This window comes from Macrobrachium nipponense, chromosome 24 (genome assembly GCF_015104395.2).
Source record: "Macrobrachium nipponense isolate FS-2020 chromosome 24, ASM1510439v2, whole genome shotgun sequence".
NCBI lineage: Eukaryota > Metazoa > Arthropoda > Malacostraca > Decapoda > Palaemonidae > Macrobrachium > Macrobrachium nipponense.
Window position 1 is genome coordinate 65,541,914 of NC_061091.1, and position 13,890 is coordinate 65,555,803.

The window sequence follows — 13,890 nt, forward strand, 5'->3', positions numbered from 1 at the left end:
CCCCAAGCTTCAACAACAAATGTTAAAAGTTTTAGAAATACATAGAGTACCAGTTAAGGAAATTTTGATTTTTTTTTTTTTTTTTTTTTTGTGTGTGTGTGTGTGTGTGTGTGTGTGTGTGTGTGTGTGTGTGTGTGAATTGCTCTACCAAGCATAACTGTTTATGGTACATACATGCAACTTCATTGCTGCAGTAAGATAACATCCTCCCTCTTTATCTTCAATGCTTTGGAGATTTATCCTAGTTGGGGAGGATTACACCTTCCCCACATGTTGACCTGGAGATAGTGCCAACTGGCACTACAAGTAACTTTGGACTTGTGTAGGCTAAGTGATCAGCTGAAAACAAGAAGAGTGACAGATTTGAGAGAAGATTTTCTATGTTGGTGAGGAATGATTGAATCAAGCTAGTCCTTGTGCTTTCTTTAGTGGTGATCATATAGTGACAAAATGAATTTGTGTATAGGTACTAGAAAAAGTTTTTTTGTACTTGAGACATTGTGCTCTGTGGTGAATAATTGAAAAGTTGAAATGGATGCTGCTGTCATCAAAATCTCAGTGTCCTTTGGCCAGAATCGTAGGCCTGTGTAAAAGGCTTTGCTCTCAGGTTTGAGAGGTACTAATTATAGTACTTATTAAATTCCATCTTGATCATTGCAGTTTCTGTTTTTCATTGTAGGTGATCGTAACATATTTTCAGCTAAAGGTTTCTCTTAGGAAGTGTTAGTAGAGATGTTAAGACAAAAATGAAGGGACACATTGGAAGGTGGGCATTGATAGTGTAATGTAGCAAAAGATTTATGTTCATACTAGTAAGTACTACTATCCTTGTAAATTTTTGAGAAAAATGTATGGTGCTCTTGTTTATACTGTACCCCTCCATTCCTTCCAGGTGATGGAGTTTGATGGTGACCCCGTGGTCAGAGGAAGCGTTGCTACCAAAATCCATCAGTGCCCTTATTGTAGCTACTCAACTGGACATAGGTTTCACCTTAGAGATCATATTTATATCCATACAGGCTACAAACCCTATCATTGTTCATATTGTCCGATGAAGTTCACAACTAAAACCCACCTCAAAACCCATGTCCGGAAGCATACAGGGGAGAGGCCTTTTCTTTGTCAGTATTGTCCCTTTGCTGCTAGTCAAAATATTATTGTCAAAAGGCACATATTGAGTCGTCATAAGGACAAGCTACCTAATAAGTGAAATTTTCAGAAATATGCTTGTGTATTACTGCACAAATGAATACATCTGTGGTTCAGAGAGATTCATGTAGGCTAGGGAAGATGGTTTCCACATAAGGAAATTGATATTGTCACATTTCTGTGTAGTCATCTTAGAGTTGGCAGAGAGCTCAAACGACTTACATTAACTAATGACTTGAATGAGCTCTGGCCAGCTCAATACTCAGCAAGTTATCTTTTTAGTAGGTTGATTTATGAACTATTTTACCAAGAAAATTCATATTACATATAAAGACCTATTAGCACTGGCACACTGTCATTACACTGGAATGTGGACTTTTATTATCTTAACGTAGTACGTACCTTACAAATCACAGTAACTACGAGACTAATTTTATCTCTTCTTTGGCCTTTCAAAATTTGACCACTTTTATTTTTCTCATCTTGTCTAGATTCCCTGTAATGTAAAGATAAGTTCGTAAGTATGACTTATTTTTATAGTTGTGGTTGCTGTTAAAGTCATAAAAGTCAGTGAAGTAGATCACTTTTGTGGTGAAGTAATGTTTTCAGAATTGATGAAATATGTACAGTTGGTGTGTATACCATCATTTGATGTAGAGTTTACTGAAATTGTTTTATTAAATGAAAATGTTCTGATAAATGCCAGTAACTTTTTTGGTTCAGTTACTATCAAGATTGAAAATCCTGTACTATTGGGGATACAGATTTTGTAGGTGTCTCAATCACATTGTTTTTGGCTAGATTTAAAAAATTCTTGTGTATATATAAACTGACATTTCATTATCCTTTGTTCTGTTAGATATTGGTAATTGAGACCAAGATGGATTTTTAAACATTTTGTATAGTATTTTCTGCGTAGTACAAGCGCAAAGTGTGGTCAGTGGAATGAACGGAATCTCATGGTGCAGATTCACTGTGATTTCTATTTGGAGCTAATAATGCACAACTTTTTGTGTGTTAGAAGGCCTTTAAGGCTGCTGCTACCTTTTAATGAAGTATGAAATTCAGCACTGTGTGTCAGATTCTTCATTGATCACCTGGTTCCAAGACAATTCTCTGATATCATGATAAACCATGCACTGTGGCAGGGAAGTTTGATCATTACTGGTCACTTTTATTATTTGATAACTACAATTTTGATCATTACCAGTTACTTTCATTTATACGTATGTAATAACTACATAAACAACTTCAATGTCTCGGGTCCTTCATATCTTCTTGGATACACTTATCACTATGGTACAAACTTTTGTATCCATCTAAGTAACCCAGCCTTTCATTGTGGGATCCTAAAGATGTCTACTAAGCTGCAGAAGGGTGAAGAAAATGGCTTTCTTGTGCTAAAGTTGAAATTGTAGGCCACCTTAAGTTGTCTTGTAATTTCAGCATCAAAGTATGAGGGTAATCAGGATGAGTGTAGGTTATTTAGTTAGACTCCAGGGGTCCAGACTCATGAGATGCTTGTGCACAGGAAGGGGAAAGTGTCCCATTAGTAAATGAAGACTGGGTTATTGCAAGTGAAATGGAGACCTGGAAGGTATGTGATACAAAATGCCCAGATTCATGATTGGAGAGTTGGGTGAAGGTTGCTACATATATAACAGATTGAGAAAGCACTGAGAAATGTTGTGCCCAGAGGCTAGAAAATGGACGCAGCTCTCAAAGATTGAGACGGTTTGGGCAAGTAGAGGCAGTCCCTGGTTATCGGCGGGGTGCTGCTAAGCAAAAACCACCATTAACCTAAACTCAGCAGTTTACTGGGGACTGCCTGTACTGAGAAAAGAAACAGTTAAAAAGTGGTAGACACAGATGTAGCAGGATGAAAACTAGTAGGAATCCCTAGATTACCATGAAGGAAGGACAGATATGAAGATCCTGACATGGTGGAAGTCCAGGAAGGAATTGCACAGGACAAAAGAGTGAGTGACAAGAACTCCCTCCATGTCTAAACCCTGCAAAAGAAAAATGTTAACAGTATTGATAAACAGCTAGAAACAGGAAAAGGTGATGATTGTAGGACCTCTTCAGATGGCCTCTTGGCTAAGTGAAGGCATCAGATGCTGCCTCTGGATGTCAACAGCACCTCACACATTGAATGGTAAAACTGTAGCACAAATACAATAGTTTATCTCACAGGAGGGAGGATAATGTTTGACTTAGGTATATTCATAGCAAGTTAGTTGTGCATTTTCTGATTATATCTCCCACTGATCTCTGGAAATCTTTTCATTATGCTTTGTGGCATAAACAGGTGTCGTTTTTCTTGCTGGGATTCTCATAGTTTTATTGTAATGTTGCCGCTTTTCTTCTTAGAATATATAGATTGCATAGGACAATGATATTGTGGGATGGGTGGGCGCTTATATTGCAAGCTCAAGAAGCAAAATTTTTGAATGATCCCTTGATCCCTTAGGTCAGGAACTCTGATTTTTTTAATATCTGAAGTAGTTTTTATTTAAATTTCAAATAGAAAGTTGTTTCACCTATGAAGTTTAGTTAATTTTTTAAACCTCTTAACTACACACACATTCCCCGGTTATTGGCAGGGTGGTGATAAGCAAAAACCGCCATTAACTGAAACACGGTATGCTATGGCGCCATAACTATTATCGGCACCTTCTGGCACTGATAACTGAAACTTGGCCTGTTATGGTGCAATAAATCGCTGATTTTATGGTGCTAGACACACGCCATAAAACCAGATTACCATTAACCGAGTCCACCGATAACCAGAGACTGCCTGTATTAGATTTTTGCTCTGTCTCCATTTAAAAACCTAAAAAAGACAGCTGTAGTCAATGGTGATGAGTTTTAATAGTTGGTATATTTTCTTGGAATCATTCCTGTATGATTTTTAGCTGATGTGAATGTACAGGACATGAATCAGAGCATTAAATTTGTCTGGTCTTTACATGTATTGAAGTGCTAACAATATTACCTTTAAATGTAAGAATGCAACTTTATTTTCCACTTCAGTGTTTTACTATGCCCATGTTCCTCACAGGTCTCGGCAGAAGAGGATGGTGCCGTAACACTGGGTCTACAAGAGAAAAAACGTCGAAGTCACCAATGCCCTTATTGTAACTTCTCTACCAGTTATAAGTGGTATTTACGGGAACACATCAATAACCACTTGGGTTATAAAGCATATTCTTGCGAGTATTGCCCAATGAAGTTTTCCAATAACACAACTTTCAAAAATCATCGTAGAACTCACACTGGAGAACAACCTTTCAAGTGTACCTTTTGTGGTTATAGTGCATGTCAGCGTACAGCTTTGAGGGGCCACATGTTGCGGCATCATAAAGATCGGCTATGAACTGAATAATTACTCAACTTCTTAGTATTATTTCTTTTAAAGAGAATCAAAGTTCAAAGAATTGCACTTTAATGTGGATGATACACCAACATCAATTAAGTCTCCTTCCCTACCTTGCTAAAGCATTCAAAAGATCTCATAAATTTTATCATAACATTTGTCATTTAGGTAAGCCCTCATCCTTGTATTCCTGCTGTAGCCTTTTCATGGCCCTCTGCTTTGTAGTATAATTGTGTTTTTTGTTTTACTTTTATCGTTAATATTCTCACATAGGACACAAATGTAATAGTAAGTGGTGCAGTTAGACTGTACGTAATTTGATGTTTTACGTATTCACTTTTGAGGTGTTATAAGTGTATGAATTATATCTAACAACAGATGTTGCCCCAAAATGCTAGGCCCAATCTTAATTTCTTAGGTTCTCTCTTTGTTTAGGTGGAATGTCTTACACTTGTATTCTTTTCATGTGTCCCATTCATATTGTATGTAATTAGTACTATTATGAAAACTGCATGCCAGATATTGGATGCTTTATATCCTATAAAAATCATTAGCCAGATATATTATACCCTGCTGTGCAGATTTAAGTGGAAAATGGTAAAACTTGTGAGCTTGGTGGAGGCGCAGTTGATATTTCCTTCTGTTACTTCTTTCAAATGGACACCATATTCTTTGGAAGCTTGAATTTCAAGTATATGGCCCCTGGGTGCTTGTTTCTTATGAATAGGGTTCATCATCTGAATAATAATTTACTACCAAATATTTTCAGATGAGCATATGGTATGTTGCCATTTGTATAACTTCTAATAAAGCCAAATAAGGATATGTATCATTCTTTTTCTTTCCTTTTCTGAGAAACATATGGAAGGTTAACTGCCTAGAGCTTTTCATTTGGTATCTACTTTGCTCTCTGATGTCATTAACTTCAACTTGCTCCAATTTTTACTTGATCAAAAACAAACCATGTGGGCAAACCCTGTGAGCAGGAATGAGACTTGAGGTTTGGTCAAGTTTTAATAATACGTAATACGTAATATAATAAAAAAAAAAAATAATAATGTGGTAAGAAAACTGAAACCAGATCCTACTGAGGATTGCCTGAAATCCCACTCAGCTAAGATCATGTTATGCTTTACATCACTGATAGTCTTTGTTTCTTACTGAGTCAGTCAGGGAATAAAGTCATTTCTCTAAAGTACTACTACTGTACGTATATGCTTTACATCACTGTAGTCCTTTGTTTTTATGAGTCAGTCAGGGAATAAAGTCATTTCTCTAAAGTACTACTACTGTACGTATATGCAACTACCGAAGTTCCATACCCGTCAGGAAGGATGCAACACGATGGTAAAGGGAAACTTGTGTATGTATGTGGTTTTTGAAATTTCGAGTTTTCTGTTCACTGCTTCCAGTTATAGAAGTTACAAGGAATAATGTTCATACTTTTTTAGGGAGTTTAAGGTAAATGAAGATATTTTGGTCCTTAAGAGGCCCTTTTGCTTCATGTGTCTGGGAAATTAAGATGATAATATGGTTAAATAGGCTTCTGAAATAAGATGTTATTTTCAAGTATGTATACTAGTAGGCTGAGGATTTTTTTATATAATTCATTCTTGTGATTTTATAATCATCTTTTTGAGAATATATATTTAACTGATTGTTTGGATGCTCTATGCGTTTAATGACTCGAAGTTCTGTAGCATCAAATTTCAGCAATACTTAAAATGAATTAAAACACAAAATACATTAAGTCTTCACTAGCAGAATGTTTTCTGAATGATTGCTATTTGGAAAGGCTGATTGTTTTTACTATTTAGTGACTACGTGAATTTTTTTGTTTGATGTACAAACCTGCGCATCACCAGAGCCTTAAAATTTTTGCTGACTAAGAATTTTCTAAGGAGACAGTTATCATGTTTTTCAGTGTAAAGCTTTTGTCCCTGTTCAGTGTGCTCTTTATTCCCATTTTTCATTCTTTTTACATGTTATTTTCATATCTTTTTTATGTGTTATTATCATATCTTTTCAGAACCTGCTTTTTTAGTTTTCTGAAAAGAAAACTATTGAGCTGCTTTGTCTGCCCGTCCACACTTTTTCTGTCTGCCCGTTAGATCTTAAAAATTACTGATGCTAGAGGGCTGCAAATTGTTAAGTTGATCATCCATCCTCCAATCATCAAACATACCAAATTGCACCCCTAGGTCTGGCAACGACATAGACCAGGCCTCCACTAAGCCATGGTAAAAATTTCATAGGCTATGGCTCATACAGCATTATACTGTGACCAACAAAAGATTGATCTATTTTTGGTGGCCTTGATTTTACGATTTACCAAAAACTCAATTTTGCTGAAGTAATGTCGGCACCTTTTGTAACCCCCCCCCCCCCCGCCCCCCCCCTCCCCCAATACAGGCAGTACTGGTTATTGGGGCCTTATGCGGTGATAATAGTTATGGTGCCATAACATACCTAACAGAAGCACCATTAACTGGTTATTTGCGCCATAAATTGTCAAATTTCGGCTAACAGCAGTTTTCAGTTATTGGCACCCTGCCGAGAACAGAACCCCCTCCGGTAACTGGGGACTGCCTGTATACTTCTCAAGAAGTGGATAACAAGTGTCCTAGCAATAAGCTTCTCCTTTCTAACTTTGGTAAGGAAAAGATTCTATCATAAGTCTGTCCTCTGGAATGGGATCTTAACGCTGGTTTAATGTTGGCTCTTAGCGTTCCCCTCTGCAACCCTGGTAAAGCTCTGAGACTTTGCTATCAGAGTAGCATTTTCTGTAGCATTTGTGTCTACTGATTATAAGTGATCTACATCAGTTCTTAGAAATCTAAGCCTGATGGGGGAAATTACCTCACTTCTAGAGCAAGGCATTTGTCACTTATCCTTACCAGAGTGATGAGCTCTAGGAGGGTATTTATTGGTTTTATATATAAAAACGTATGTTTTTATGAAGTTCACTCACACAAATCCATAATCGTATAATTCTTTGTCTCCCTGAATAAGGAAATCTCCCAGTCTCCCCTGCTCATGGAGTTAAGAACCAGGTAAATTTCCCTAGCATCTGCACTACCATGCTTGCTGGTACTACCTTTAGCCTCACTTTTTTGTGAGACTGTACATTCTGTAGCATCAGTCTTCCAGGATTGCCCTTTTGTTTATCTCTTGTTTTATTATCTCTTACTTTATATTCTCAGCATATGGACAACACAGCCTAGAAAATTAGTTGAGAGGGCATTTTACAGATCTCCGGTTATCATTGCCTTCCCATAAACCAGTGATGTCTATCCAGGTATCCATCTTTATGGTCAAGGGAAAAAAGATGAGTATGATATAAGAAAAATTTGTTAAAACGTGGCACCTTTTTGGTAAATCAATGTTACCTTTTGACTTCATTCACCTTTCATCTGTGTTATTCTCTTTGTTTCTAAGGTCTAAAATCCATCATACTAAGCCATCAGTTTCATTATGTTACAGTTGCTTTTGTAATGTTTTGCGACAAATAATACTATAGAGCTTCATACATAGTAGTACGTACTCTAATTTATTATTTCACATGTTGTTTTACAGTAATTGCTTTCAAAGAAACATTGGAAAAATGATCAATTAGATAATTTTTGAATTATCATAAATGGACATTTTGGGTGGGCATGGTTTCTATATAATTTCCAACTGATGTAGAGAGCTCAGCATTCACATTTACAAGCACAAGACTCTTTTATCCTTGGAGATTATGGTTCTTTGTAGATATAGTTTGCAGATGTTAATTACTGAGGTTTTAAGAATAAAGAAAACCCAAACTAAATAATTTCAGGCAGCAGAGTATGCAGACCATCACCTGATTTCTTATTTTATCTAAACCAAGGTAGCACATGAGTCTTTTATAACAGATTTAGCAGTTTGTAACACAATATGTAATCTTTCCAAGTTCATAGTTAGTGTCAATATTTCCAAAGCACCTTTGATATTGTAGATTTCCCGAGGTTTGGGTATGATCTAAAGCAACACAGAAAATGTTGATCAAATACATTGGATATTTCTGAGTTGGAGCAGGTGCTTACCATTTATATATCCTTACATAGTTAGTAGTGGTCCACATAAGCAAAATTTTCTATATGCCATTTTTGTACAGTAGGAGACATTTGTGTGATTACTAATTTGTTTTAGAGAGTTGTAAAGTGAGAATATGAGGCTAATCAGTCAATTTGCAGTTATGTGAGAGCCTCCAAAAAAAGGAAAACTGTTACAATAATTGGAGTAATACCATTTATTTCTATTTTAAACCAAGATATTCAATTTCATTTGAACTTCATAGAGATCCTTCATGTGTTCCACTTTCTGGTGGTGAAGGTAGCTAAAACTAGTACTGTATTTAAATAGCAAGCTTTGGGAAGGAGATAGCATAGCCTCACGTTCAAAGAGCTCACCTAATCTGTACTCCACCTCCTTTGCAGGTGGAGATGGAGAGAAGGCTGGTTTGCAGTGCTAGGCAAAGGCTGGGAGGCAGAGATGGAAGTGTAAAAGTTCATTGTTGCCCCCAATGTGATTACACAACCAAGAACTCTGTACATTTAAAGGAACATATTTATACCCACTCAGGATACAGACCGTACAAATGTTTATATTGTCCTATGCGTTTTACTCAAAAAGCAACATTGACATATCATATGAGGAGGCATACAGGGGAAAAGCCATTCAAATGCATCTATTGCTCTTATTCTTCAAGTAGGAACTGTATGCTAAAGTCCCATTTTAGGAATAAACACAGGACACAATTGTAAAGGGTTTCGATAACTTTAACACGTCATGTACGCATAGTTACTTGGATATGTTCCCTTGAAAGTACGTTAATAGTGTGCGTATAGTATAGTTAAGATGAAAAATCTGTAAAATGTACCAAGTGGTACAACCATCTGTCATTTTTTTAATATCTAGATCTTTACTTCCAACTAACTAGTGTCTGGCATCTATGAAAAGCAGTTGCTGAGCATCATGCTTGTACTGTGAGAATCAAGATTTTTAGCTGGGTGCTTTCATTACACTAGCATTTATGTCTGAAGAATTGTTAAAACCTGGCTGAGGATGGCAGGACTTCTTATTTCACATCTTGAAACATTTATTTCCCCTCTTTTTATTTGTCACATAGTTAAGGTTATTTCCCATTTTCTCAACATTTGAATAGCACACTTTTCTAAAATGAATACCTCCAATTCATTAGTCAGTATTTTACATGATACGTACATTGTTTACGTTAACTATTCTTACTGTGTAAGAAATATTGTATCCATAAGTGTTTCTATTCTCTGTTATGTTTAACCAGTAACGTTTATTATAAGGGGTATACATACTGTAGTATTGGGGTTTGGGGTTGGAGCAAGGTTTTGGAGAGTATTACTGACAGATTATGGCACCTCACTGTATTTCCTGTTTCTTATTTGTTTCAACTAATTTGATTACAGAATAAATGACATAGTGTATACAAACTAGCATGCATTGATTTTGTACAAAAATAGTTCCTGTTTTTTCAATAACCTCCTGTTTTTTCAATAACCTCAGTTATATTTGATGAAAACCATCCATTGAATATTGACAAATAGTATATAGTATACAAACTAACTGACTGTAATATTATTATAGGAAACAAAACTATGAGAAAGCTTTAGCTTACTTTGCAATACGCAGTGTGCCTGAGTGCTGGTAGAAGATGCTGAAGTATTTGCTGATTAAATAAAACTGATCAGAATTATCATAATAAAATAAGTGACCATTTCTGGCAAGATTGGTGAACAGTGATCATGTTTCTGTAACAGAAACACTTGAGAAGTTTTGAGTACCAATAAGCATTTTGCCATAAATTACTTTAGTATGCATATGGCAGAAGTCATACATGCATTCATTGGTGAGATATTGATTACCATATTAGTACGGTTTTATAGTGCAAAAGGAAGATGCCAAGGCTAAACAAAAAAGTTGCCAAGACTTTTTCAATTAGCAGCAATTGGAGGTGGCATAATGAATGTTATTGACAGTAGACAGGGTGCTTATAAAGTGGATTAAGTCCCAACTTCCTGAAGGTGTCAGCATTTCTTTGAAGATGCTTATCAAGCAGGTAAAAATCTAAAAAACTGTTTTTGGAAACATCATTGGTTGTAGTAGGTGGTGATGTAAGCTTGGTTCTCCCTTTAAGGACAATGTAATATGTATGTTATAATAAACATATGGTTACACGGGTTTTAAAGGTCAGTTTCTGTATTATAGCAGTGGCCAGGTCCCAGTGTTGCTCAAGCTATTTAGGGTGGTGGTTTGTCAATTGCTGAATGTTGGAGCGCATCTAGGGGCTATTTTCATTCATGATAGATATTGTACCGTATATAGATATACTTTTGGTTGTGTTTAAATGAAGGGGAAAATCATTTTAATAAATTTAAATTTATCAAGATTTAATTGGTCTATTGTGCTTTACAAAGTATGACTCTTCTGGTTATCATTGTCATCATCATTATAGTTGTTACTTTAGATTTTCCTTTTTGAGGTTGGATGGGAAGTGAGGTCTCTCTTCCCTGTAGTATTTAATCTTTTGTGTTTTCTCCCTGAATTCTTACTGGGTTTAGGCCTTTTATCTGTGCTTGTTTTCATGGTCCTCTGAACTTCTAACTGCCCTTCAACCTGTTATTCATTTCTATACCGACTAATTTTCTGACTAATCAGTTCTCACCAAATCATATCCAACACAGTGATCCTGTCTTATAACTATGCAGAATGCAATAGGAATGTAAGCACAACTTTCAACTAAAAGTTTTTTTCAACAAAGAGGTTTTATTTACTTATCCTCCACCCTTGCCATTTAGAACTAATAAAAGTGTTGCTATTTACCTAATGTAGCCGAGGCATTGTAGGGGGAGTGGTATTTGGAACTTGATTGGTACAAGTTGGTGCAATTGTATGAAAAGCTTTTTTCTTAGCAGAGCTGTGTGCAACAAATTCAGCCTGAATCTCAAGCCACCATAAGTGTTGTATTTTCAGTGATGCTTAGAAGCACTGTTGTAACTCTTCAGAACAATTGTCATAGAAATTTTTGTCCATGAGAATTTTATTTTTAGTTTCAAAAATTCTGTGAAAAGAAGTTGCCTATATAGACAGACTTGGTAAAGTTGGTTTCAAGCGATGTATTTTGCTGGTCACAGTGTTGATGTAAAGCCAAGGATGAGGCAACCCTTACTGAGGATGTGCCCCCAGTTATCATAGAAGATTATTACTACTTTTCAACTAAATTGCTTTACTGTCAGTATCGGTCTTTACTGTAGTTTATAACAGTGAGAATCATGTATTTTTCCTGCCGTGGGTTGCTCAGTACTTAGTGCAAAATGCTAGTATTGAAGGTTGCAGTTAATTCAAGTGTATTAATACTGTTATTTATTGTTTGAAGGGCAGTACTTCATGGTTTTTCCTTCACCACTTTCCAGAAGCAAGATATTTTTACATTGCCCAAATATTTTTACTAACTGTACACTTGCATGTTTTGCCAATGTCATGGCCTGAGAGCTCACCTATTGCTCCACTTCCCTCACAGGTGGAGCTGGAAGGCATTGACATGCAGCAACAAGACATGAGGGATGAAGAAGGAGGCCCTTTTAAAATTCATCGCTGTCCACAGTGCAACTACTCGACCAAGAATAGAGGGCATTTAAGGCTTCACATGTACACCCACACGGGTTACAGACCTTACCAGTGTTCTTATTGTCCCATGAGTTTTTCTCATAATACTACCCTGAAAAATCATATAAGGAGACACACAGGCGAAAAGCCTTTCAAATGCAGACATTGTAATTATTCTGCCAGTAGGAAACAATTATTAAAGTCGCATGTTATAAGCAATCACATGGATAAATTATAGAAGTGAAGGGCTTTTAATTGTTTGCACAGTGGAGAAAAACTTTACAGATTTGCCACTGAATTAATGACAGGAATATAATGCAAAACAAACACTGAATACATTAAAGTCTCTTTGGTACATATCTCTCTTACCAGTGCAATTGAATTTTCATTGCTGAACTTTGGAGGAATTACTTATAGTAGTAATGTACTACAATATCTCTATGCTGTCAAACAGTAATGTACTACAATATTTCTATGCTGTCAAATATCTTGGTAACTCCTGGTCAGAATGGGACCCTGATGTATTAGTCAGGATGGTTTTTATCTTAGTGCAATGCTTAAAAGATTAAAATTTAAGTAGTTTTTCTTACATTAAATATACTGGCAACATTTTGTCCAGTCTGCAACAGTATGACCGTTCCTGTGTTGCTGTGCATTTATTTTCATTGATGAAATTTGGGATGTAGTTGGAGCATGCATGTTTCTAGGCTTGGATATTCCTGAACTTTTACTTTCATTTATCTTTGAGAATGTAAATGAAAATGTAAATCATCTGGTCTTTGATCAGTATCTGAATTCTGGTTGAAACAGTGAAGTTCTTGCCTGTCTAGTAGTTTTTGAATTGGTTGTTTTTCATTGTTGTGAAAGGTATTAGAAAAGAACACTTCCTGTCTGGTCACTCAGAGGTATTGAGCATCGTATGTAAATGTGTTTCAAGATTGCCGTGCAATATGCTATGCATCAAATGATTACAGTGTGCCTTATTCTCATTTACTGTGTTGGCCTCAGTTCGCATCCTCTCGTCTGTCAAACTCAAAGTAGAGATCTCTGTCATTCACATCCTTTTGTTTTGGTTGCTGTGAATTGTTTGTCTAACATTACAACACCTTCATTTGTTAGTTGTAGTAATGAGACTCTACTATGAATGAAATGTAAGTTGCTACTGTGATTAAATGTAAGTTGCTTTCAGTAGTCAAATAGGGGAGTAAGGCAGCCCATTGTCAGAATCATGAATTAGATTTTTTCCTGTTTTCTTGGATCAGTGGATCCATGTAACTTGTTGGGTGTGACCAGTGAAGGTCTCACAAAGATTTGAGCATATCATCATTCCAAGTAGGTCTTCACTGTTTAACATTTATTACACAATTTACTTGGGGTGCATCTGCAGAGGATAACATTTGGTGCTTTCCTCTGCACCTGCCATGAGTGTGTGGAGTAAGTACAACTAAACCTGATTTTGTAGTTAAGCTTACATGCTTTGTTAGTGTCCTTATTTGAGAGCTCACCTATTGGTCCACTTCCCTCACAGTTGGAGGTGGGGGGTATTCACAAACAACAGCAAACTCTGGAAGACAAAGAATGAAGACCTTCCACCAGTCACCACTGTCCTCATTGCAGCTGCACTTCAAAGACTAAAGGAAATTCAAAGTTCCATATACACACAACACAGGTTACAGACCCTACCAATGTTCTTACTGCCC

General features: G+C 36.4%; 1 protein-coding gene across 34 annotated transcripts in view; it reads left to right on the plus strand.

The window, feature by feature from the left end:
* Window positions 1-13,890, plus strand: part of LOC135205709 (myoneurin-like) — a 406,587-nt gene that overhangs the window by 117,972 nt on the left and 274,725 nt on the right. Inside the window, exon 6 of one of the 34 annotated variants that reach the window (XM_064236749.1) lies at window positions 12,105-12,443. The exons of 30 other annotated variants lie outside the window; for them this stretch is intronic. In XM_064236749.1, coding sequence (XP_064092819.1) covers window positions 12,105-12,428 — 324 coding nt within the window. In that variant the 3' untranslated portion in view covers window positions 12,429-12,443. Of the gene's footprint in view, window positions 1-892; window positions 1,878-4,213; window positions 5,334-8,988; window positions 9,922-12,104; window positions 12,444-13,890 lie in introns of those variants that run through there. 3 more of the 34 variants (XM_064236746.1, XM_064236756.1, XM_064236755.1) reach the window with 3 other exon arrangements.